This window comes from Polyergus mexicanus, unplaced genomic scaffold (genome assembly GCF_030449975.1).
Source record: "Polyergus mexicanus isolate NDT 795.1 unplaced genomic scaffold, iyPolMexi1.0 SCAF_21, whole genome shotgun sequence".
NCBI lineage: Eukaryota > Metazoa > Arthropoda > Insecta > Hymenoptera > Formicidae > Polyergus > Polyergus mexicanus.
Window position 1 is genome coordinate 3,336,181 of NW_027223341.1, and position 26,961 is coordinate 3,363,141.

Sequence of the window (26,961 nt, forward strand, 5' to 3'; positions counted from 1 at the left end):
AACCCATGCTTACGATTCTGCAATAAATTAACAATAAAAATACCACGTTTTCATTGTTAATACTCGAAATTAGTCTTAAAACAAACTTCTCATTATTTTTTATTACTCATTAATTACTTCTCAAGAAACTGCTTTTAGCGTAACCTGCCCTTTAGGCAACTTGAATGGTGCAAAGTACCGAGACATTTTGGACTTTCCATCTGATGGAGTTCCTCTAAGTATCCCTCCAAAATTTTGTCCATTTAGTGCCAAAGTCACAAGTGTTTATGTATTTTTTTAACATTTGTACTCTGATAAAATTCTGGTAAAATGGCAAATTATACGCCTACAGAAGTAGTCGATATTCTTATAACCTTTGGCGAATGTGGTAGAAATTACAGACTTACTGCCCGTACTTATGCGGAGCGATTCCCAAATCGCCGCCATCCTACTGATCAACAAATTATAAACATTGAAAGGAGATCTCGTAATAATCCACTTCATCGCGAAAGGCGAAGGAATAGACTTCATAATAATAATGACCCTAGATTGCTCGCAGTTTTGGCTATGGTTCATCAAAATCCCCATATTAGTACCCGTCAAATAGAACGAGAACTGGGAATCCCTCAAACTACGGCACATAGATTGTTACGAAGAAATCGAAGAAATTGAATTTCGTCGATTACAGCGCCATCTATCATGAATCGAGAAAAATGTTTCAGACAAATTGTATGTGTTTTTAGCCAAAGATTCCGAATATGCAATAAAAAATAGGGGTTCCCATTTAAGATTTCAAACTTGCCCCCCCTCACCGCCCAGGGGAAGGGGTGGGGGGCTCATTTTAACGTCATTGTACGTCCCCCTCGAAATGACAAAATTTTGATTCTAAACATTTTTTCGTAGTGTGCTTATTTTTCGAGTTATTTGGCTGCCTAAGTTAAAATGGGTCACCCTGTATATATATATATAGGCTACAATAAAAAAGAATTTTTATGATTGCAATATGCGTGTTTCTTGCAAATATAAAACCCAACTTCTCTGGTAAGCAGAGCAATATAGAAATTGCAATATAGAATAAATATAATAAAATGCCAAAATTATTTTATTTTTCTTATTGAAATACACATTGTACCACTTTATCCTTGATATGTACATTATGATTTGCGATATGTATCACAAAAATATAAACGCTTAAAATTTCAAAATAAATTACTCTTAGGCTATAGGTACTCACTATGACCTGATAAATCCTATCCGATTCTGATGTTAAAACAGGGTTTAAAATGCCTAGACTATGAATAAAAAAAATTTATAATTTTGAAACATGTGCTTTTTGAAGATATAACCTAACTTCTTAGATTGGATATAGACATAACAAAAATATATATGAAAATATTAATCTATTTTATACTCAAATACGTATTTAATAATATTTATAATTTAAGAAAAAAAGATTACCTTAAAAACGTTAATATTGAAGAAATGCTATCTTTCTGAAATCCAAAGCACGCAGTGGCACGCAGTTCACACTAGACACGGAGTCTCTAGTTCACACGTACATTTCTTGCGCATGTGTGCGGCGTTCGTAAAATATCTAAAATAGCAAGCTTGCTAGAGATTTTAGAGATATCTATGAAGAGATATCATAAAGAGCTCTTCTGAAAGATATCTTAAAAAAGATAACTTACTGATATCATTTCTAAGAAAATTTAATTAAGTCTTTAAAAAGTCCTCTTAAAGAGCTCATCCTCTCAATAATGCTCACTGGGTAGACACAACACATATTTTTGTATAATTTAAAATACATACACACGCATGTATGCATGTATAATTTTGAAATTTTTTGACATTTATTATTAATTTCATTTGGTAAATAAACGTTTATTACTGTTCGTTTGCACACAGTTCTTTTGCGCACATTTCTTTTGCGCAGAGATCTTTCGCGCACAGTTCTTTCGCGCACAGTTTTTTCGCGCACATTTCTTTCGCGCACATTTCTTTCGCGCACATTTCTTTCGCGCACGTTTCTTTCGCGCACATTTCTTTCGCGCACGTTTCTTTCGCGCAGAGATCTTTCGCGCACAGTTCTTTCGCGCACATTTCTTTCGCGCACGTTTCTTTCGCGCAGAGATCTTTCGCGCAGAGATCTTTCGCGCACAGTTCTTTCGCGCATAGTTCTTTCGCGCACATTTCTTTCGGGCACATTTCTTTCGCGCACAGTTTTTTCGCGCACATTTCTTTCACGCACGTTTCTTTCGCGCAGAGATCTTTCGCGCACAGTTCTTTCGCACACAGTTCTTTCGCGCACATTTCTTTCGGGCACATTTCTTTCGCGCACATTTCTTTCGCGCACATTTCGATCAAGCGTATCGCATCTGAATATTCATACATTCTGACTGTTGATATATTTAAGAAAAGGCTGTTACAACTGTGATTTCTTGCTGTCAGATTTGTTGTAATCGCTTATAATTAGAAAAAGAAGATGAAAATGCTTATAATTATAAACATATTTCTACTTTTTATATGGTACGTGCTGTCCATAAATAATAATTAATAATTTTATTATACCATTTTGTATCTTTGCCTTGGACATAGTTATTATGACAGATTTCCTAACCTCTCGTAATGTCACAGCGTAATAATTAATTTTTTATTTTTAAAGACAAACTTGACTGTAAATTCTCCAAATCTTTTTTTCCGGTCGGTGTCATTGCACACGTAACAGACACAACGTAATGTAATCAGGAAGTAAGAAAACATATCAGTTAAATATAAAGTTAAATTAATTCTAATTTTCATCTGAGATAAATTCTTCTTTGAGCTTTAATTAGATACATCACAATTTCAGTAAGTATTGTGTATTCAAATACTTCGAAATAAGACAAGAATGCAGTTTAATAATATTCCTAGCAATAGTCCAAGAAGTAATAGATCCTTCTTATTTTCAGTGATGAATCATATCTTTGTTATAGATAGCATATCATGGTATTTTGTGCAATATCTCCATCAGTTCCGTGAAAGAATTCTGTGTGTGAAATTTTAATATATTGTGCTATTTATTAACATTTTTTAACGCCTATTTCAGATATAAGAGAACTGAGAGCCATGTATGCTATACATCCATAGTAATTTGCACAGCAGATCTGTCATCGAGCACAAAAAAAGAATTCATTAACAAAATACGAGATTCTTTTAAGCGAGAGTTTATTAAAATTTTCTCCGCTATTAGAATCTTGTGAAATATTATGAAAATATCGATATCTCCATCAGTGTTGTGAAAGAAGTCATTTACAATACAAGTTGCTGTTTCCGTAGCCTTAGGGTAATCTGCTATTTAATAAACTGTACGTACGTATACTATAATATAATATAATAATATAATATACTCATGAGATTTGATAATATTTCTACTAAAGTTATTCTGTATATGAAATTCTAATATATTATGCTATTTATTAATATTTTTAAACGCCTATTTCAGATATAACAGAACTGAGAGTCACATATCCTACGCATCTATAGTAATTTGCACAGCAGATCTGTCATGGAGCACTAGAAAAGAATTGAATAACAAAGCACGAGATTCTTTTAAGCGAGAGTTTACTATAATTTTCTCTGCTATTAGAATCCTGTGAAATGTTATGAAAATATCAACAATCATCTATTTATATTTTTGGGAAATTAATCTTTTATTCTCAAAGCATGTTTGTACAATGACATTTATTGTCCATTACAAGCAATCATAACAAAACTCTACAAAAAGCTACATCATACTATATATATAATATAGTAAAAGCGTAAATTTAGTAAGTGTATGTACTTACTAGCCAATGTATGCATTTACGATAGGATTTCAGCAAAAGTATCACCTAAATATAAAAATGTCTATTTCTGATAAATGTATTCATTTACTAGACAATGTATACATTCGCTACAATACATTATAGTAGAAAATGTATGCTTCTACTGGTAAAAGTTTAAATTCCGTTGCTTGTGAATACATTTACTTTTATCAAATTAGTACACATTTACTGTAACACACACACACACTTGCGGGCGTGCGTGCGTGCGTGCGTGCGTGCGTGTGTGTGTGTGTGTGTGTGTGTGTGTATATGTGTGTGTGTGTATGAAAGGGCAGTTTTCGGTCCATTTTTAATGATGAAATAGCAGTTTCCAGGACTTTTGGCAGTTTTCAGGTCGGTCCTGAAAATTTTATTCTCGAAGCGGCAGTTTTCAGGACTGTCTTGAATAATGCCTATCAATCTGTTATATATGGAAGGTCCTTGATACAACCTTTATGTCGAATAGTTTTATCTATAATTTGTATAAATGCTTTAATTTAATAATAAATGTATAGATAAGGAACAAACTTGTATAGATACATTTAAAAATATTTTTTCTATGTATGTACCTACATATAGCAGCTATGTATACAGTATTATAAAATATATTCTATATTCATAAAAATGAGATCTCAAAAGTATCCTTCTGTATTTCTACAAGTATCCAACTTTCCCTTAAAATATTTTTAAAAATAAATATTATATATATACAATATGTATACAAGCAAACATAAAAAAAATATACGACTGACAACGTTTTGACATACACATATAAAATTTAATTAAAATACAATTAAATATTTAAAACTTTACTAAGAAAAAAGGTAATGTATATATGTATATACAGGGTAGGCCATTTTAATGTATCCACTGAAATATCTTACAATCTATAAATTTAAGACAAAAATGTTTTAGATAAAAGTTGTATGATTCATAGGGGAACACATGATGAAAATATGGGCTTGACCTTGAATGACCTTTTCAAGGCCAAGTCAATGTAATCGATGTTTTCTTAAATGGAACTCCCCATTTTTTATTGCATATTCTTGTAGCTTATCTCGAGAGCTTTTCAAAACACTATAATAAAGTATTTTTTCATTTAGTACTTTTTGAGTTATTTTATATTTTAATCTAACATATTTTGATATAAAAAATAAAATATCTCGTAAAATATTTAGTTTTCGATAATCTTACCGTAATACTTTTATGTACAGAATAATGAGACAAATCAATTAGTGTAAAAAAAAAACAAATAATTGTTTTAAAAAATACATTGTAAATAATTACATATTTTTTCTTAAAAACAATTATTTTTGCAATAATATATCATATGATTAATATGACGACACTATTATTTTTTATGAAACGATTATTTTAACAACATTCTATATATCAACTATTTTAAAATACATAAATAAATTCCAGACACAATAAAGGAGTAAAAAAGAATTAATGAAAAAAATATAAAGAATTGACAACACAAAATTACTTTTGATGAAAACTACTTTTAAGTCTATTTTAATTTTAATTATAAAACTACATTATATAAAAAACAATATCCGACGATTGGAAAGAGATAAACTCTGAACTAGTGAACCCTTACGGAAAAATACACTAAACTTTGATGGTTAACAATCAAATTTGAGTGTTAACACTCAAATTTGTGAATAAGTTGAGTGTTTGTCATCAAAGTTGAAGGTTAACATTTAAATTTAAGTGTAGATTGAGTGTTAACCATCAAAGTATTGTTACGTCCAGACTCGAGGAAGGATGAGTCGACGGAAGGGCGCAACAACTATCTTTTATTTTCCCGAAGTTAAACGTCTCGTGGCGTTCGGAATCGGGTCGAACGAACTGATAGGTCCGCAAAGCAGGTAAACGACCGTTCGGATCGCTATTACGCTGTTTATTCAGACGTTCGTTCGGTGGTCCCTTTTCGGTCAGGGAATTTAATCCCTTTTACGCGGGATGGGACCTAGTGCGATCTTCGTACTGGGATCGAGAGAGGGGTTAAGAAATGTTTAATTAATGAAAAAAAATATAATTTTATTCATTATAAAAACAAAAGTTCGAATACATGATAAATAATATATATGTAGGAAGTGCTTACATTATCGTGTGAGTGTGAGTGATTGTGTGTGGTTGAGCTTATCGCTCCGCGGGTGTTACAATGGTACGGAGGGCATCAGTCAGAATGACGAGGGAAAGTCTCTACCGTTAAATTTTAGGTTCTGACTGGTTAATACAATGTAGGTTTAATAATAAAAAAAAATTAAAACATGTATGTGTATGTGTGAGAGTGAGAAAGAGGATGCGGTATGAAGGAGGGAGAAAGAGAGAAGGGGGAATTTTTAGGTTTGGTTAATCTTGGTAAGATGAGTCGGCTTCCAGGTCGGGCAATTCGTTGCAAAACTCTTCTATCGCTTGGTCGAATTCCGACTCTGAAAGGTGCGGGGAAGTTGGGGGTGAATTGTTAAGGAGGACAGTAGACAGGGAGGAGAATGAACGAGGGGAAAGCGGAAGTTCGGTGACTTCGGGGAAGTAGATTGGGGAGTAGCTGGGGGAGGGGTAGTTAGGGGAGAGGGGAAGAGTGGGTCTAACAGATATTGTTGTTGAACTGTTATTGCGAGTAGCGCAGAATCGGCATTTTACCGACGTTCGAGTCCTCCGACTCCTGCGAATGACTGTTTGGCTTGGACTGCCGGATCTGGTTTTCACTATGAAAACCAGCGTTAATATAATATACGTAATGCGTTATATCTCACGAGGGTTAATAGCGTAAATTAAATTGGACGAATGTGACTTACTTTTTGTTTCGTAGGTGAAGGTGTGGAGTCTCTTAATGTACCGGATTGCCGGGTTCCAGATTAGCCAGGCGATGAGTGCACTGGTATAATTTTTTTTGTAGTTTTCGCGGTGCCACGGCACTTAATGAGACTTATGTTAACTGAAGACGCACGCACAGAATAAAACAAGTGTTAAGTAAATGAAGTGGTAAGCAAGTGCTAAGTAAGACTGTGAGTGGCCCTTTGGGTCCTCTTTTTATATCTCTTTTTTAGGGGTGTATTCTAATTTCTAAGAGTGGGAATCTTCCAAGTCTCTAACGAATTAAAAATTATGCCAGTGCCCTCGTTAGGCGGGGTGTTTCTCCTACTTTTCGAATTTTTACTCGTGGTGATCGTCGATTGGTGATCTCGATATCAGTTGAGCATTAGATTTCCCTTGCGCACGTGATCTGATTAGAAAGGGTCTTAATATCGTTATTGGATATGTCGTCACATGAGTTTCATCATTATTGATTTAGTTACGTTTGTCGGATATTTTCTTAGAGGGAATTTTATTATCTTTTTGATATCAATTTATTCTTCCGTTGGAAAATTCTATTTCGAGGATATCTACTGATTTTTATTTATTTTTAGGCGACTGGCGCGGTTTCGTCACCGGTCTCTCGCGTCTTTCCCACGGTTCCTCATAGATATTGATATTGATAAGTGACTAAATGTTTAAAGAAATACGTGGCGCAAGATGCTCTATTTACTGAACGACTTATTTTTATCACCGATCGATTATCGTTGCCGCAACATTGCGGTAGGAAGGAATCGTGGAGTCGCCAGGACGTAACACCCCCGGCCTTAGACAAATGTTGGGGAGGAGCCCGACATTTGCAAAGATTAAACAGATTCCTTCCTTTCGCAATTAACTAAAGTATCCTAATTATATATGATTTCGGGCATGCTGGTTGGTCTATTAAGAAGGAGGAAAGAGAAGGCGACCACCAAAACCCCTTCCTTCTTTCCTTCGTCCTTCTTTTACTTTTTCAATTAACTATTATTATTATTTTTTTTTTTTTTTTTATATATATATATAATTCTTATACAAAACTATCTTTTCTTATATGTGCCCATATATGGCGTAAGAGATAGAGAAAAAACTACATGTGTCATAATGTTTACCTGACCATTATTGATAAGGTTGCGTCTTCGGCTGGAGGGTTTTATTGCCCTGTGAGAGAGATAGGGTATTCCCTTTTTTTTCTTCTTCCCTCTTGTGTTGTTGGAGTCATCTGAACAGCATATGTTCTGCTAGTCGGGAAGGTTTTTGATATTTGGCTTGGATTCTCGTTTATTACGAGTAATTAGCCATTGACTAGGATTCCATGTTGAATCCCATAATAGAATGTCCAAGCTTCATTTGCCTGGATCTGAGTTAAAAGTAGATTTGCTGATAAATATGCAATGATGACTTGTCAATTGACAAACGCTGGAATAGATTTTTTCTGACATGTTTTACATGTATATATATATATCTCTCTCTGTAGCTTGCTGATATTAGTTGACATCACCTTTTTGTAACTATCGGTCAAGTAACGCTGTTCTATAGTGTTAGAAAAGATAGTTTTGGTTTTGTTAGTTAATTAATAAAATACGGTAATGCTATACTATATATATATAATGGTATATATATATATTTTTTTTTTTTTTTTTTGAGTTTATTGAGATATATTTTTTTCTTATAGAGGTAAATTATTGTTATTATTATCACTATTACTACAATAGTATATAATAAGTTTTACTACTATTATTCTTATTAATGCTATAGGATATATATATATATATATATATATATATATATATATATATATATAGGATATATATATATATATATATTTTTTTTTTCTATATGTATATTGTTGTGATTAGTCTATGTTAGGGAACGGTTAAGTAAAAGGCTTCTTCTCACTTTTACAAGTGGGGGAATACATTTGTGGCGACGTCGTCGATGAGTCGCGCGTGTCCCAGCTGGATCAACGAGTCTCGTAGGTTGTAGGCCCCTTCGGTGTTTTCATTATAGATCGTCAGTTTCACCATGGCTTCTCTTTCACCCAGAGGATGGATAATTCGTATCCACCCCTCTTGGCGATCTCCGAGAATCTTGCATATCAATCGCGTTTTTTCGGGCCATTTCGTGGCTCCGTTTACGGGACCCGTGTGCGCCAAGCCGCACTTGATGCTCTGCCATGGCAATTCTCTGAATCGGTCTTCCAAGAAGTATACCTGGCTCATCGGTTTCCAGACTGCCAGGCCCCAGTCTCTCAGAGATATTTTCACCATGGCTGTTGCTGTGTTTATTCCTATAATGAGACCGCGTTGCCAGAGGTTTTTTATTTGGATGGCGCACGGTTCATCTTCCCTCAAGTCTTCGGGCCAACAGTGGAGGTAGCGACTTCGTCGGTTCATCCGGAAGTTGAGCTCTTCGATGAGCTCTACTAGGTCTTTCTCTCCGTTTTTTAATTGGACCCAGAAAAGTAATGGAGACTCTGTGCGAGTTATCCGTACTTCCAATCGTCCGCGGGTCAACTCGTGGGTGTTGATGTTTTTGATTTCCATTCTCTAAAAATAGGTAAGACTAGGTTGATATAATTGGAAAGTTTTTAAGAGGGGCCCATTGCTTTAGGTTGATGGAGAGGAAGAGGGAAAAGGCGTTTCGACGTTCTCTTTTCATATAAAAATTTTTTATTATTATTATTATTATTATTATTATTATTCTATTCTATTCTTATTATTATTAATAAACAAAAATAAAATAGAATTTGATTTCCCCTTTTTCCCCCTTTTTTTTAAATCTCTTATCTCTAACGTATAGGTAGAGTTTTCTTCCGGTCGTAGTAGAGGATATACCGCATTCATTTCTATGGTGTTGTGATCTCCTTGTTTGGTGGGTTTTATTGCTTTATTGTTTTCTTGCGGTGCGCTTGGCAGTAGTGGTGGTGATGGTGGGCTCGGCTGTGGCCTCTCGGGTCGCCTCCGTCTTCCCAGATGTAATAAAAGATTTGTAAGAGAGTCCCAGATTGCTCCAAGCAAATATATGGACCATCCGTACACGGTATGTAAGGCATAACCGTGCACAACTGTGTCCAATATTAACTTGGAAACTCTTGCAATTAGATATATGCCGAGTAATCCAGCACTGATATTCCCGAAAAACAGGAACTTGTTCCAGAATTTTTTCCAAGCGGAAGCGGCTATCTTTTCCATAGATGCTTCATCCAATAAATTGGAAATGGAGCCCCCCTGTAGAGAAGTGGGTCTTCCCATTACTCCTCTTGCTACGGTGTTAAGTACTGACGGTCGTTCGGCCGGAAACATTATATGATCTCTCAGATCTTTTAATTCTTTTTCAGAATATATACCACTAGTAGCGAGCGATCCTGGGTTAATGTACTTCCAGGTAGGCTTGGTTAACGGTTTCATGATAGTAGGTGGTAAGGTATCTATCGGATTAGGTATAAATTTGTACCATGAGTCTCCTAAGAGGTACATGGCAGGTGCAAATGGATTGCATGCAGTTTGCATTCCTTGTTGTAGTAATATATGAGTTTGAGGCGTTAGGAAATGTGTTCGATTCTCTCGGATTACTGGTAATTGGTCGTAACATTCATTTGTTCTTGCTAATTTTACATCAACTGGTACACATTTGATTATGTGAATTACTTCTCCTGCCAAAAGAGCCATATATCCAGGTCCTTTCATTAGATGGTATGCGAAAATGTCAGGTGCTTGCGTAGCTATGGCTAGTGCATTATGTAACATTCGTTTTTCTAAATTACATTGATGTAATAATAAATTTCTGTATAGTTCATTTATTTGCGTGCGGACGTGTCTTTCTACATATACGAATTTGGAATTCATGTAAGTAAAAATGTCAAGATTTGAGATGCCTGATTGTTTTTTGAAAATAGTAGTACCGCGTACTGTCTCAAAAATTACTAATTTTGGATGCTCTGTTGTTATTAGTGAATATCCACATGTATTGTATTTTCCTTTGCTAGTCAATGCAAATATTGTCTCTTGTGAGGTTAAAGAATAAACTGTTTGAGGATGATCCTTGTCGTTATCTATTATTTTGTATGCGTATCCTTCAAATAGTACACCGAAGTTATGGAGTTTGCAAGTATCAGTAGGTACGGGATCCCAGTAAGTATCTCCTCCCTCTACATCTGTACAATGTGTGGAGCCAAATTTACATGCTACCCCGGACCTGAGTTGCACTCGATTAGTATTTATTTTTACGTCGGCTACGTAATCTTGCAGCGTAATTCTTATGCTTGCGAGTACGATTACGTCTGTCCATGTTCCATAGGGATCGGAATACGCTCCTCCGATACATTCCCCGTCGTTGTCCACACTTCCAGCGAGCGTTATTGGACGAGTTGTAGTTTGATTTGATCTTAGGCCGGTTATATAGGTGTGCCCCATTTGATAAGTACCATAATCGTGCATTCGTTTGCATATATCTCGGGGTATTTCCTCTATGTATGAATATTTTCCGTTATATACGTCCATAGTGTGAGAGAACATTCCGCACCTTTTTATTAATCGGTCTATTTCAACTTTACACTGTATTATTTTCACGGATTCAAATTCATTAATTTGAAGTAATTGTATATATGCTTGTTCACGTTTAACGTTTTGTGGTGGAATGTCACACTCTTCGATAGTTAGTAAGGATAATGTTGTTAAATTCGCTGAAGGAGATCCGCAATCGTACCCTATTATTCCAAGAGTTTGGTAAAATTTGATTAATACTACTAGTATCGCGATTAGTCGTTTAATGTTGTTATCCATCTGAAAGTTTACATAATTATTTCTTCGATAATTATTCCTTATTGGTAGGTTTGATATGTGAAATTCGTAAGCGGTTAGGATGTACAATTCGGCTATTCTTTTTTATTCTAATTTTTACGTTGTTTTTATTCAAGATTTCTAGAATTTCGTAAGGCTCAATATATTGATCTCCGAATTTACCTGGTTTTGGACCTTTTAATAAAAATACTTGATCTCCCGGTTTAAAGGTTTGCGGGTTGATTTTTCTATCATAATAATTTTTTGATCTAACTTTGGCTTGAATTACGTTATCGCGTGCGTTTCCCTGAATTGCGTGAAGCTGAGTGACAAGATTTATTAAATATTCGTCGTAATTTGCTAATTTATCCCCAGGAGGTAGAAGTTCGTTCGATGGAACGCGTGCTATCTTTCCAAAAACCAGCTCATATGGAGTGTGCTTTGTTGCTTCATGTACGCTTGTATTATAATTAAACATAGCAAGGCTAATCCATCTATCCCATTGTTTTTGTTCATTTGCGTATTGTTTTAAATATTCGCCTAATGCGTGATGTGATCTTTCTAAGGATCCGTTTGATTGAGGATGGAAGGCTGTTGTACGAAATTTACGAATTTTAAACAATTTTGCAATTTTCTTTATTAGATCGCTAAGGAAATTTCTGCCTTGATCCGTTAATATTGCTTTTGGTGCTCCAAGTACGCAAATAAATCGGTCTACAAAAGCTTCTGCGATGGTTTCGGAAGTTTGATTCGGTAATGGTATTCCCATGCAAAATTTAGTTAATTGATCTTGTAATGTCAGAATATATTCGTTTCCTCTTTCGGTTTTAGGTAAAGGGCCTACGACATCCATAGCTACTTTATCAAAGGAAGATCCTGGTGTATCTGTAATTATCATAGGTTGTTTTGTTTTTACTCGGACTAGTTTTTTCAATTGACATTGTAAACATTGTTGTATATACCGTTGAACATCTGCTTTTAAGTTTTCCCAGTAATAATTATGTTTTATTCGGTTATAAGTTTTTGCGACTCCCCGGTGTCCTCCCATTGGTAAGCAATGCATTTCACTGATTATAACGGAACGTAAGTCCTTTGGTGGATATTTAATTAGTCCGTGGCAAACAATAACTTTAGTAGGAGCGTCACCGAATATTGATTGTATATGTGATTTAACGTCATTCCATGGGACATTATTAATGAACTCGGTTTTTGCGATACTAAATGTTTCTAATTTTAAGTCTTCGGTTATATTTCGTAAGTCTGTTAAGATTTTAATAATTTGGTTAAGGGTAGTCGTAGGGCCTTCTCGCTGTCCCTCGCTGATGGGTAAAACCAGATGATAATGATTTTTATGTTTTATAGCCTTAGTTTTTCCTAAGACAAGAAATCCTAGGTTCGGAAGCTCTTTTCGTTCGAAAAGTTTTTGTGAGCCTGAATCTAAAGGTGTTCCCTGAGTGTCGACGAAATATACCATGTTATCTTTTCGTAAAAATAATAATTCTCGAGAGTCTATAACGTTACCAGGAATTATTCTATTTTCAATAAATGCGGGTTTTCTTTTTCTCGATTTTAAATTTTGGTTGATAATATCTTCCTCGTTTTCTTCTTCTTCTTTTTCTTTTTCACTGTTAGAATCTTTATCCGGCGGGTCGTTTCTTTCTTCAATCTCTTCAATCTCTCCGTCGTTATGCAATTCGTCGGTTATTTTATTTTGCTCAATATTTTGTCTTGCAGTTCGGCTTCTTGTTTGAATTTTGTTTTGTTTAGGAGGATCATGTATTAAAGCCTTTTCGGTAATTGATAGATGATCTGGTTCATTTAGTTCTGTTAGTGTAAATGGAAGAATATCGTTCTTGTTATTTAATAAATCGCTTTCAGGTATTATTTCTTCGTTTTCTTCCTTATCGGAAAGATATAAATGAAAATCGTCATCTTCTTCTTCTTCTTCACTATCGGATTTTTCTAATAGTTCGGCAATTAATCTTGCATCTTTAGGGCTATCTGGGTTTAAAAGTTTCTTGGTTTTCAAAATCTTACAATCTATTTCTTCGATATTTACAGGATTTCTGGACAATGCGTCTGCGTTTACGTTTGTTTTTCCCGCTTTGTATACGACCTCATAATCGTATTCTGCTAATTTTAATCTCCAACGAAGTATTCGCATATTTGCATCTTGTGCGTTTTTAAACCACATCAAGGGTTTATGATCTGTAACTAAAGTGAATTTTCTTCCGTATAAGTATGGTCGAAAATGTTTAACGCAATATACAATAGCTAACGCTTCCTTTTCGTAAGTATCGTATTTTAATTCGTTATCTGTTAGGGTTCGTGAGGCGTATGCTATCGGTAGGTCTTTATTTATCTCTCCTTGTGATAATATCCCTCCAACGGCTATTCCTGATGCATCAGTAGTTAGAATAAATGGTTTAGAAAAATCTGGATATTGTAGTATTGGTTCTTCGCATAGTTTTTGTTTTAAGATTTCGAAGGATTCTTCTTGCACGGAGGTCCACTCGAAGCGGGTGTCGTTTTTTAATAAATTTGTTAATGGTTTGGCAAATTTGGAAAAGTTCGGTATAAAGCGTCTGTAATATCCTGCAAGTCCTAAAAATTGTTTAATATTTTTAGGTGTTTTAGGTCTTGGGAATCGTTGTACTGCTTCTAATTTTTTCGGATCTGGTTTTACTCCGTCTTTACTGATTACGTGTCCCAGGTAAGTTACTTCTGTTTTTAAAAATTCACATTTGTCTGGTTGTAGTTTTAAATTAGCTTCTCGGAGACGTTCCATTAAAATGTTGTATTTTCTTTCGTGTTCTTCCAACGAGGTTGCGTAGATAACGATATCGTCCATATAAACAAATAATTCCTTGCCTTGTAACCCAGTTAACACTAAGTCCATTAGGCGTTGGAAAGTAGCCGGAGCGTTTTTTAGACCGAACGGCATACGGTCAAATTCGTAATGTCCAAAAGGAGTAGTAAAAGCTGTTTTATGACCGTCTTCGCGGTTCATTTTTATTTGATGAAATCCTGATGCTAAGTCGCATACCGAAAAATATCTAGCTCCTCCTAATTGATCTAATATATCGACGATATTCGGTAAAGGATATGCGTCTCCGATGGTTTTGTCATTTAAAGCGCGAAAATCTAATACCATTCTCCATCGTTTGTTTCCCTTGGAATCTTCTTTCTTCGGCACGATCCATATAGGCGTGTTATATGGCGATTGTGAGTGTTTTACGATTCCTCCTTGTAACAGTTCTTCTACCTGCTTGTTTATTTCTTCTTTATGAATTTGCGGAAATCGATACTGACGAGTGTTTATTGGTTGGTCATCTGTAGTAGGTATTCGATGTTGTAATACGTGAGTTGCGGTTAATTTTTCTCCAGGGATATGAAATCGATCTTGACTGTCCGTTATTAATTTTATAATGCTTTTTCTCTCTGCTTCATTTAAATGTTCTAGACGCAATGATTCTATGATTTCGGCGGGTCGATTCTTTCCTTTTTCCTCGGAAATTGTTAGACAATTATGCAAATTATAATTTCCAAGTTCTTGTTTTCTTTTATATCTTGTTTTGCGTTTTTGCATAAATTTTTCTAAAATTACTTGAGATTTATTCAACAAAGATATAAGGATTTTTGAAGACGGTTTATTTTTATTTTTAATATTTCGTAGATTCGAGTTTTTAATTTTTAAATTATATTTTAGAGCCTCTTCAGGGAGGTCTTTTATAGTAACATGAGAGGGTTTCAATTTATTTTCACTTTCTTCTTTAAATAATCCAACCTTAGGAAATTTGAGATCCAGGGAGGATATAGGACTTCTCCCCTTTTTGGAATGAGGTTGTGTCGAAATACGTAGTGAGGTTTGGTAATTTTCCTCCTCGCGATCGACGGAGCTAGGATTTTCTGACAAGGTTTGGAAATTTCCCTCCGAAATCCTAGAGTTATTCCCTTCTTGAGAGGATTGATAATTTCTCTCTTCGAGGGTTTTTAAATTAATCAAATTTTTAGGAGAGGGTTGGTAACTTCTCCCTCCAGGAGTGGTTGGATTTATTGGATTTTCAGGAGAGGTTTGGTAATTTCCCTCTCCAAGGATTTTTGAATTGTTTATTTTTGTATTTTTCCTCCCAATTTTAATTTTTATCTCGTCTTCGGTTTTAATTTTATTCTTATTTTTATTTTCTTCTTTGTTTAAAATTGTTTCTTCGTCTTCATAATTAATTTCTTCGATAATAATTTTTTCTTCATCCACATTTTCACTTCCATTTTCAATATCCATGTTATTTTCATAATCGTATTCATTATGTATAAATGTTCCGTTAGTGGTTTCTTCTTTTTCCTTATTCAGAGCCTCGGTCTTCGAATCATGGTCATCTAATAATTCGCTGAACGGTTTTAAGCGCAAGGTCGGGACATGTACTTCTGCCTCTTCATCTAAAGTACTGATAACATTTAAGTATGCTTTTCCAGAAACATTTTCCACGATGGTATCTCCTAAATAAATTCCATGTGCTATCTTTAATCTTGGTATGTAACCTATTTGTATTTCTGGATTTTTTATTCTCACATAAAATAATGATTCGGATCGCGGAGCTACGATAATGGCTTCAGGCGATAAGAAAGGTATGTTGATTCCGGAGACATCCAAGTGTCCTTGTGCGTAATCTATCTTCGATGAAGTTTGTTTAAAGAAGTCGTTTCCTAATATGCCGGATTGTGAAATTGGAAAATCGTTAGATACAATATGGAATATAACCGGTGTTTCAAAAAGAGTTAATGTAATTTCACCTAAGGTATACACAGGGTAATTATTTATACCGTTCAACTTAAGGATATTAGTGTAATTAATATTTATATCTTCAGGAACGAGATTTTCTTTAATTATATTAGGTCCAGATCCCGTGTCTAGCATAAAGGTTATATTAGCAGTTAAATTACCGATGTTGATTTGAACGGTAGGCACGCGACTATGTTTGTCGAGGTTTACCGTCACGGGCCTTATGGTAGTCCTGTCCTTATCTACTTGGCTACCTGGGTTTTGGGCGGGTGCGGCTCTCGTTCGGACCCCTGCTGTGCACCCGACGTCGAGGGACCGTTGTAGTTTCCCTGATTATTTTCCTTCTTTCGAAAGTTACTGGCATGGCGTAATTGACAATTTTCGAGAAGATGACCTCGCTCCTTACAATAGCGGCAGAATAAGGAATTCCTGGATCCCGTTTGTTGGTTTAGTTTTGATCGACAATCTTTAGCAATGTGTCCAAAGTTGTTGCAAATTTGACAAGTTACGCGAGTTTTGTTTTCCGTATAACGTTGTTCGTTCTGTTTCTTCCAGCAATTATTTGCAGAATGGCCGGGTCTCTCGCACCATTGACAAATTACCGAGATTTTATTGTTATTAGTATTATTCTGTCGGCAAGATTTTGCATCATGACCGGATTTTAAGCATAATTGACAAGTTATTAATCTTCCTTGAACTATGTTTACCGGGCGGCGAAGTTGTGGATCGCGGAAGCGGCATTTCTCTGCTCCATGCCCACGTTTTTTACAGATTTGACATACTAATATTGCGGTTCCTAAATCAATCTGGTTATTAACTTGTTGAGGGGTTTGTAAATATTTTCTACAGTTACTACCTACATGCCCTTCCTTACAACAGATTTGACAAGTTTCCCTTAGGCTGTTAGTTTTTTGTCTACCTGCTATTCCCTGTCGTAAATCTGTCATTGCTCTGATTTCTCTCTCTATCCTTATAGCGTCGGCTGCGGTTGCTTGTACATCTGGTAAATTTCTTGAAACTCGTTGCTCGATTTCTGGTATTAGCCCTCTAATAAAACATTTGCACATGTCCTTTTCTAATGATGCTTTAATACTTTGGTCAGATAACACGTTTCCGGAACTTCTATATGCTTCTAAAATTTGTTTCCCAAGAATTTTTACCCTATTTGCATAATTAATAACATCTTCATCACTCTTTTGATATATGCAACCTAATTCTCCTTGTAATTGATAAACGTTTTTTACAGGTCCATAAATTTGTTTTAAATATTTAGTTAAATGAGAAACGCTATCAAAATCTTGATCTTGTATTGTGCGGCGAGCCTCACCTATTATCCTAGTTCTTATTATTTTAGTAAACTGTGATTCAGCCTCATTAGGCAACATAGATTTCGCTTCTTCACATCCTTCAATAAAATAATTTAGTGGAATGTTCTGACCGTCAAAATAAGGGACGGCTTCGACCGCGTATTTCAAAGTAGCGAAAGGATTATTTTGAGTCATGTTGCCGTTGGTACCGCTCGGGTCTTTCCTTTTTTCAGATTTATTAAATTCAGGTATAATAGTCTTATCGCAGGAATCGGCAAAATGAGATTCGGCCGCTGACTCGCTAAACTTTTTTTCGAAATCTTTTTCAATTACAGTTTCGTCTAATGAAAAATTAATGTTTTTAGTGGTTTTGTTAGGAGTGGAAGTGTGATGTGTTTCTGATTTGTTAGATTTTGTTCGATTGTATGTTTCCTGAGCAAACTGAAAATTTCGTTCTACTTCGTCTTTATCAGCTGTACCTCTTGTCCCTTTACTCATTCCAGTTTAAAAGATCGCACATTACAATCCCGGACGAGCCCCCAAAATTTAATGAACAGTATGTTACGTCCAGACTCGAGGAAGGATGAGTCGACGGAAGGGCGCAACAACTATCTTTTATTTTCCCGAAGTTAAACGTCTCGTGGCGTTCGGAATCGGGTCGAACGAACTGATAGGTCCGCAAAGCAGGTAAACGACCGTTCGGATCGCTATTACGCTGTTTATTCAGACGTTCGTTCGGTGGTCCCTTTTCGGTCAGGGAATTTAATCCCTTTTACGCGGGATGGGACCTAGTGCGATCTTCGTACTGGGATCGAGAGAGGGGTTAAGAAATGTTTAATTAATGAAAAAAAATATAATTTTATTCATTATAAAAACAAAAGTTCGAATACATGATAAATAATATATATGTAGGAAGTGCTTACATTATCGTGTGAGTGTGAGTGATTGTGTGTGGTTGAGCTTATCGCTCCGCGGGTGTTACAATGGTACGGAGGGCATCAGTCAGAATGACGAGGGAAAGTCTCTACCGTTAAATTTTAGGTTCTGACTGGTTAATACAATGTAGGTTTAATAATAAAAAAAAATTAAAACATGTATGTGTATGTGTGAGAGTGAGAAAGAGGATGCGGTATGAAGGAGGGAGAAAGAGAGAAGGGGGAATTTTTAGGTTTGGTTAATCTTGGTAAGATGAGTCGGCTTCCAGGTCGGGCAATTCGTTGCAAAACTCTTCTATCGCTTGGTCGAATTCCGACTCTGAAAGGTGCGGGGAAGTTGGGGGTGAATTGTTAAGGAGGACAGTAGACAGGGAGGAGAATGAACGAGGGGAAAGCGGAAGTTCGGTGACTTCGGGGAAGTAGATTGGGGAGTAGCTGGGGGAGGGGTAGTTAGGGGAGAGGGGAAGAGTGGGTCTAACAGATATTGTTGTTGAACTGTTATTGCGAGTAGCGCAGAATCGGCATTTTACCGACGTTCGAGTCCTCCGACTCCTGCGAATGACTGTTTGGCTTGGACTGCCGGATCTGGTTTTCACTATGAAAACCAGCGTTAATATAATATACGTAATGCGTTATATCTCACGAGGGTTAATAGCGTAAATTAAATTGGACGAATGTGACTTACTTTTTGTTTCGTAGGTGAAGGTGTGGAGTCTCTTAATGTGCCGGATTGCCGGGTTCCAGATTAGCCAGGCGATGAGTGCACTGGTATAATTTTTTTTGTAGTTTTCGCGGTGCCACGGCACTTAATGAGACTTATGTTAACTGAAGACGCACGCACAGAATAAAACAAGTGTTAAGTAAATGAAGTGGTAAGCAAGTGCTAAGTAAGACTGTGAGTGGCCCTTTGGGTCCTCTTTTTATATCTCTTTTTTAGGGGTGTATTCTAATTTCTAAGAGTGGGAATCTTCCAAGTCTCTAACGAATTAAAAATTATGCCAGTGCCCTCGTTAGGCGGGGTGTTTCTCCTACTTTTCGAATTTTTACTCGTGGTGATCGTCGATTGGTGATCTCGATATCAGTTGAGCATTAGATTTCCCTTGCGCACGTGATCTGATTAGAAAGGGTCTTAATATCGTTATTGGATATGTCGTCACATGAGTTTCATCATTATTGATTTAGTTACGTTTGTCGGATATTTTCTTAGAGGGAATTTTATTATCTTTTTGATATCAATTTATTCTTCCGTTGGAAAATTCTATTTCGAGGATATCTACTGATTTTTATTTATTTTTAGGCGACTGGCGCGGTTTCGTCACCGGTCTCTCGCGTCTTTCCCACGGTTCCTCATAGATATTGATATTGATAAGTGACTAAATGTTTAAAGAAATACGTGGCGCAAGATGCTCTATTTACTGAACGACTTATTTTTATCACCGATCGATTATCGTTGCCGCAACATTGCGGTAGGAAGGAATCGTGGAGTCGCCAGGACGTAACAGTATGATATAAATTGTGGTTTAACTTTCAATGATGAGTATAGGTTAAAGGTTGACCCTCATCGTAGGGTGTTGTTTGGTGTTAACCTTCAATGTTTAGTGTCGATTTGATCAGTGTTATGATAATTCCCTCATCGTTGGGTGTCGTTTAGGTATTTTCCAGCAAGGTAGACAGATGACACATAGTGTACACAATATCACATGAGTGGCTGTCAAATGAAGAAATTTAAAATTCCATTTGATAGCCAATCGTGTGATACTGTGTATTAACACTGTTTCATCTGCTTTGTTGGAAAACACCCATTGTGTTAATTTTCTTTAAGTATCGATTGACGGCCGTCATTGATGTCGAATATCGATTAGTAGCTGATGTATATATAATTGCACATAATTGACTAATACAATAATTGTAATAATATATAATACAAAATAAAACTAAAACCTAACAAGTAATAACTTTAAATTCATTTAATAATTTTTAATAAATATTTATATTAATTTTTAACATACCCATAATTAAAATTGAGATTTGAATGTTATTAATTTGTAAATACTAATTGTAAATATAATTATATTTTAATTATAATTAATTATATTATATTTCGGAAGGATTATAATATTATTATTATATGAATTGAGGGTAATTTGTGAACAAATAATAAATACAGAATTAGTTGCTTCTACTGACGAATTCATGTTATTTATTATGTATATTTTATACATATTTTGTAAATTTCACACTTTTTTTAAATAATAGCTTTGTGCAATATTTTTAAATAATATAAACATTACAATATAAGCATACATATATATATAATATAAACATAAAAAATATAACATAAAACATATATGGTGATTGAATCAATCAGTTTCTTTATTATTTACCAAGGGCATTATATAATTTGTTGTATCATTATCGCCAGGTAAGAGAATACATTTATTAGTAATCTGTTCTGGTTTACAGGTTAAAATATTATTTGTTATTTCCACAGCATAACAATAACTAGCTGATAAGATATTATAATGCGAGCATAATGTTATATCTTCTAATATTTCAATCGAATTACCAACAACTACAAATGCAGTAGCACCAGTTTCTAAAATAACTGAAATAATTGATTTAATCGTCATTAATTCACCTAATTCTGTTTGTATTATACTATTATTCCGTTTATACATTCTGTTGTAAGAATTGCTATGATAAGTGATACCATTGTATATGAATCGCTGATACGATTTCCCATTATTGTTCTCAATCCTTTCGTTAATCAAAGCTTGTATGGAAATTTTTTCAACTAAATTTAAGAGTATGTTTTTTCCAGTACCAATAATTTTCACAATATCATTATTAGCATTTCGCGCTTGACCGTATTTACTTTTATTATGACCTAACATATGATTAAATAATTTTTTCCCTTCTTGATTGCAATTTCTTTTATTAAATGTGTCGTTATATTTTATGTTATGCAATCTTAAATAAGATTTACAAATCTGTTTCAAAACAAATTGTGAACTGTGTAACATTTTCCTCAATACATAATTATAACTCTCATAAGGAAATGCTGACCAAGCTGACCAAATATTTGAAGTGCTCTTTCAGCTTGTACATAATCTTCGTTTGTTATTTTTTCGCATAAAAACTTATATATTGCAAAAACTAGAAGTGACCAATGTTTATAGTAAGGTTTTGAAAGTACATTTTTTAAACATGGCATAGAATAATAAAGAAGGAAATTTTTTAATTCGGAAGCTTTCCAAACTTTAATATCATTGATTGATCTTGGTGTCCGTGTTATTTCACTTGGTGGTCGGATTGAAGTTAATTTTTTGTCAAAAATATCCTTTTTTGTACCAATATACGAAGGATTATGACAATTTGTAAACCAAACGATGATAAAGGATTTTACCACACCTAGAAGTATGGAATGCATATATTCCGGAGGAAATGATTGTATAATATCAAAACCAGGTACAAACATTAAATGAGACATGCCTTTTACACCACGAACAACCTTTTTTTTTCTAACCGCTTTTTGAGAATCTTTTAAATGTTGATTCTTCGTTCTTGCTTTACCTTTTTCCAAATATACACGAGCGTAACCATTTCCTACTTTCACTCTATCACCTGGACATAGGCAAAATGAACAACCAAATTTACCATTAAATTGATGTACATTCTGAAGTGCACATCGTGCAACTGAATCAACAGGTGCAACAATTGTATGTACTCTAACATGAACAGGTGCATCTAAACCAGGGGGCAAACAATGAAAACCATTTTCATGTAAATCTTTTAAGTCATCTACGAACGGTTTCAAAAATAAATCCATTACGGGTTTTTTTGCTGAACACCAGATACTTGAAAGTAAGATGTTTTCTTTACATAGACAATACGGTAATTCATTGATTGCCACTTGGATTGGACACATGGATACTTTTGAAGATTTGAAAGTATCCACTCCGTCAGAATTCCACTGAAGAGTTATATCATAATCTCTAATAACTCCATTTCTACGCAGTCTTCGATATGATTCCCCACTAGTTATATCTGAAAGTATACTAGACTGTTCTGCACAACTACTTTGCAATTTATAAAAAAGCGGTCCTGATAATAAATTACGTAATTGATCTTTTAACGGTAAATGTACAAAATAATGCCCACCACGTAAATCAATTCTCATATACCATGTATTACAAGACGTACAATTAATATGAGTCATTTGTTCAAAATTTAATTCCACAAAACATTCCGGACAATAGAAAATTGTTTTCATGTTTGCGGTTTTCGGAAATTTTTTTAAGAATAAGTGCCGAGAAAAATTTAGTGTAATTGGAAGATGACAATTTATTAAATTTAGAAGATCATCAAATGCTAGATCTGTTAAGCCATGACGGATTATAAAGCTCATGATAAGGAGATCACTTTCATCTTGGGTTAATGGACAGTTTTCATAAATCGGTTGCCTCATCTGCAAAGAAATTGTTTTCTAAAATTATCTACAAAATTCCATTCTGATTAGCAAAATGTAATTAGAGATGTTATATGAAATTTTAATAAAAGATATGAAATATTTCATACATAAAAACACATGTAGTTTAAATTAAAAGTATATCATAATATAATATCATATAATTTCATACATTAATTGCTTTAAAGGAAATGTTAAAATTAACACAAAGTACAAAAATTCGGTTTTTCTAACACAAAAAAATTAGCAGTAGTATAGTAAACATAATTTATACTGAGAGTAATCCAATTCTTACTTCTTCATTATTGCCATCTTCACCATGTGCATCATCAAAAATATTTTCTTCATCATTGGCATTATTAACTTGGTTGTTATAGATTTCATCATCGCTACTGTTATTTTCATCTATTGAGGAATGCTCATTAATTTCTTCAAACTGTTGAAGCGCTTCATCGTGCATGCCAATTATATTCTCTACTGCATTATTTTCTTCCTGCAATAAATATATAGTCAAATTATTAGATACTTACATAATTTGTTGAAAATATACACTGTTTAGACAAAAACAAAGCCGAATAAAAACATTTTATAAAAAGTAACTAAATGCGGATAAACAAACTTTTTGATTGACTTTTGAAATAATTTGTTAGCAAATATTGTGCTATATTTTACAAAAAGATTTCTTATATGTTATATAAATTAAAATATTTCTTATATGTTATATATATAAAATAAATATCCATGTTGAGGTTGTTTTATATATATAATTTTATAATCCTATTATTTTTTATAAGTATACCTGATTATTGAAAATCAATTCAGCTTGTATTTCGTTCCTTCGTCGAGATTGAATAGTTGTTGCTGGAACTTCTTCTCTTGCATCTTGAAGATATTTTCTATATGGTCCTCTACTATTCATAACAATTCGTAAATATGAAAAACGCGGAATAACTTATAACTTGCAATACAACTTGCAATAACTGTTCATTGCGTAGCTAATACACCTGTTTGTTTGTCACTTTTAGCGTTTGTATATTTTATAATAACGATCCGGTTTTTTCAGTTTTCACTATTCACCAACAAACACGTGATCGGGACACAAATTAAAGCAACACAAACGACCATGATATTGACGTAAAATTTCGTCGTCGCACTTTATTGTTAACCATTCCCTGAATTCCACAGCGATACTATAATTTTTATTGACGAACTCGACAAGCAAACAATCATCATTATTCATTATGTACAAATAACAATGAAATCTTAAACATAAAGAAAAACCGACAAAAACTTGCAAAATAATTTCATGCCAACTATCGAGAGATACCGAGTATTGCCGAGCAGTGTTGTTACATGAGCCCCCTTTTTTGCGCACATGCGTCGAATCCGATATCAGTAAAATGCTTCGATCGAGTGAAAAAGGGTTCCTTATAGCCTTTGTTTTATCGTTTGTAAAAATTTCATTTTTTTTCTTATGGTTTTTGATTTTTCATTTGTAAAAACTTTAATTTTAAATATATAACTTTTTATTACTCGAAGCATTTTACTGATACTGGATTTGTCGTACGTGCACAAAAAAGGGGCCCATCTAACAACATTGCTCGGCAGTACTCGGTACTTCGGTAGTTGGCATCGTGCAATTGTTTTGGAAGTTCTTCTCGGTTCTTTATATAGTTGAGATTTCATCGTTATTTGTATATAATGAATAACAATGATTGTTTGCTCGTCGAATTCGTCAATGAAAATAATAGTATCGCTGTGGGATTTAGAGAATGGTTAACAATAAAGTACAACGATGAAATGTTACAAGAACTAGTAAATAAAGGAAACTCTGTTCAAATATCATGGTCCTCTTGTGAAATTAAGAGTGCGATGAAAATGATAAAAATCATTAAAACGTTAACAGAAAAAGATTGGAATACGACGGTAATCAAAATTCTTGCATTTGGAGGTATATATATATGCAATACATACATTTATATAATGCATATGCACATACATTTATATAATCAAATATAAATTTTTACTAAATAGAAATTAACCTATAAAATCTCTGTAAAATAAAAGTTACTTATATAGCAACTAAAATCTTATAATTAATAAGGGCTCCGATGTTCGCATTAATGAATCGAGTATATCACACTGCATGCGAGTAAGCAAGCCGACGCGGACGAGTGAGTGAGCGAGTGAGCGCGTTCAAGAATATTTGATGAGGCCTACTTATTATTAGAAAATTTACAATATAACCAAATTTGCTCATGTAACTGCAATAATAACATCGATACTCGGTGAACATTGTTTTTTCTAGAATGGACAGATATGCATCGACAGTTATTAGAAATACAGAAATTTAATATTAAAAATCCATGTAAGGGTGATAGAAAGAAATTGATGAAAAAATCATTTACTGATGACCATGAGTCTGATGATGATGAATATAACCAATGTACTAAAAAACGAAAAACTGAATTGAAAGTAAATATAATGATTAAATGTCAATGTTATTATAAATCATTCGTATACTTATATTAGTATATTCATATTTTTATATATTCTCGATCTTTACAGATTAACAAACGATCTAAAATGAAAGCTGGAGCGTTGATACAACAAAATATGTTGCCTAATCTAAAAAAACAAACATCTTATATAAAAAATGTAAGTAAATGTCTTTTACTATCTTTTATCTGCATGCTGCAAACTTGCGATATTTGTGCAATTTATGGTCACATACGACCATCGCTTGATCACATAGATTCACGAATCAATGCATTAAAATAACAAAGCATCCAATGTGCTTATTATATTCATTCTATTTTTTTGTTTTTCAATGTCATTCATTTTTAGTGGTGTACTTCTTCGGATGAAGACGAAACATTAATTTCATCTGACGATGAAAATTACAAGCCATCGAACAAAAAGGAAGAAACAAAAACGTTCAATATGAATGGTACTCAGCAACAGCAAGAAAGTCTAATAGCGAACTCAGTATTAAAAAGTATAAAAACTATAAATATTCCCGGGAAAAAAAGTCCATGTATAATTATATATAATTATATATAATTATATATAAATATATATGAAATATGCTCATATATAATTATATATAATTGTATAAAATTATATATAAATATATATAATCTCATATACGGTTATATATGACAATATATTACATCATACAGGATTATATATAACTATATATACATCATATGATAATTATATATAATCATATATATTTGTATATATTTATATATGAGCATATTTCATATATAATTATATATGGGCCATTTTTTCCCGGGTTATCTAATATTTAATGAATACAGTAGTGAACGATGAAACGAAATAAACATTATACATTCAAAATATAATTGTTATTATAAATTAATACAAATTTTATTACAGAAATAACAAAAATAGAAACTGTAGCAGACCGGGTGATACAAAAATTACAAAGTATTGAAAATTTAACCTAAAATGTAAGGATTGTCCGTTCTGATGATTTGGTAAGAATATCACTTATATTATAAATTATACATCTATTAAAAGTTTATTTTATTAGTTATGAAAATGTTTGTCTTTATATTTTCTAATATACATTTTACAGGTGCAGCAATTAGAAAAAGATAATGAGAAAATAAATGATGAGGTTAATGTTGAGAAAGTTCTTCCCATTGATACGTCAATTAATAAAAATGAAATAATTTGGTGCAATAATGAAAATATTTTACAGAAAGTCAAGATTGATACAGATGTCAAAATTAATATTGCATCGCCTACAAAAAGTTTGCAAATTGTCAATGATATGACTTGTGTAAGTGAGAGGTATATGTATTACTTGTTATAAATTAATATCTTGTATGTACAAATTGAAATTCTGTATGTTTATGTATTTTGCAGAAAGTCGAAACAGATGTAAAAGTAAATATGGCATCGTCTGCAGAGAATCCGCAAAGTGCGAATAATGCTTGTGTAGACAAGGTATGTACTATATATTCGCTGTAAATTGATCGTATCTTGTGCAAAATTAA

The 26,961-nt window shown here is 33.8% G+C and overlaps 4 protein-coding genes, 1 long non-coding RNA gene and 1 pseudogene across 7 annotated transcripts in view; 2 read left to right on the forward strand and 4 right to left on the reverse strand.

Annotated features, from left to right (window-relative positions):
• The window catches only part of LOC138942189 (uncharacterized), a 351,185-nt pseudogene that overhangs the window by 33,867 nt on the left and 290,357 nt on the right, over window positions 1-26,961 (forward strand).
• LOC138942007 (uncharacterized) overlaps window positions 1-26,961 on the reverse strand; it is a 166,321-nt gene that overhangs the window by 3,723 nt on the left and 135,637 nt on the right. The gene's annotated exons all lie outside the window — the stretch shown is intronic.
• On the reverse strand, window positions 9,362-11,267 carry LOC138942136 (uncharacterized). The gene has a single exon (XM_070312191.1). It carries the CDS (start codon window positions 11,177-11,179, stop codon window positions 9,362-9,364), a length of 1,818 nt encoding a protein of 605 aa, XP_070168292.1. The 5' UTR covers window positions 11,180-11,267.
• Window positions 16,460-19,158, reverse strand: LOC138942028 (uncharacterized). Its single transcript, XM_070312059.1, has one exon. The coding sequence runs from the start codon at window positions 18,026-18,028 to the stop codon at window positions 16,466-16,468; it is 1,563 nt and encodes a 520-aa protein (XP_070168160.1). The 5' UTR covers window positions 18,029-19,158; the 3' UTR covers window positions 16,460-16,465.
• LOC138942014 (uncharacterized) lies at window positions 21,256-24,388 on the reverse strand. Its single transcript, XM_070312031.1, has 3 exons — window positions 23,733-24,388; window positions 23,229-23,426; window positions 21,256-22,933 (listed from the first exon to the last, which is right to left on the reverse strand). Exons 1-3 carry the CDS (start codon window positions 23,850-23,852, stop codon window positions 21,494-21,496), a joined length of 1,758 nt encoding a protein of 585 aa, XP_070168132.1. The 5' UTR covers window positions 23,853-24,388; the 3' UTR covers window positions 21,256-21,493.
• Window positions 24,758-26,556, forward strand: LOC138942030 (uncharacterized). Of its 2 annotated transcripts, none has more exons than XM_070312060.1 (6): window positions 24,758-24,884; window positions 25,242-25,408; window positions 25,502-25,591; window positions 25,781-25,931; window positions 26,336-26,436; window positions 26,538-26,556. In XM_070312060.1, the coding sequence occupies exons 1-5, from the start codon at window positions 24,806-24,808 to the stop codon at window positions 26,404-26,406; spliced, it is 558 nt and encodes a 185-aa protein (XP_070168161.1). In that variant the 5' UTR covers window positions 24,758-24,805; the 3' UTR covers window positions 26,407-26,436; window positions 26,538-26,556. The 2 variants fall into 2 exon arrangements, with proteins under 2 accessions (XP_070168161.1, XP_070168162.1); XM_070312061.1 differs by having other exon boundaries at window positions 25,781-25,883.

What these genes read in the sequence shown, in the direction of transcription:
- LOC138942028 (XM_070312059.1), bottom strand. Translation starts at nt 18,028, where the DNA reads ATGAGTAAAGGGACAAGAGGTACAGCTGATAAAGACGAAGTAGAACGA.
- LOC138942136 (XM_070312191.1), bottom strand. Translation starts at nt 11,179, where the DNA reads ATGTTCTCTCACACTATGGACGTATATAACGGAAAATATTCATACATA.
- LOC138942014 (XM_070312031.1), bottom strand. Translation starts at nt 23,852, where the DNA reads ATGAATAGTAGAGGACCATATAGAAAATATCTTCAAGATGCAAGAGAA. An exon ending in AATTGATTTTCAATAATCAG is followed by an intron (nt 23,427 to 23,732) that starts GTATACTTATAA and finishes TATTTATTGCAG; the next exon opens with GAAGAAAATAATGCAGTAGA. An exon ending in AAGATGGCAATAATGAAGAA is followed by an intron (nt 22,934 to 23,228) that starts GTAAGAATTGGA and finishes ATTTCTTTGCAG; the next exon opens with ATGAGGCAACCGATTTATGA.
- LOC138942030 (XM_070312060.1), top strand. Translation starts at nt 24,806, where the DNA reads ATGAAAATGATAAAAATCATTAAAACGTTAACAGAAAAAGATTGGAAT. An exon ending in CAAAATTCTTGCATTTGGAG is followed by an intron (nt 24,885 to 25,241) that starts GTATATATATAT and finishes TGTTTTTTCTAG; the next exon opens with AATGGACAGATATGCATCGA. An exon ending in AGCGAACTCAGTATTAAAAA is followed by an intron (nt 25,932 to 26,335) that starts GTATAAAAACTA and finishes ATTTTATTACAG; the next exon opens with AAATAACAAAAATAGAAACT.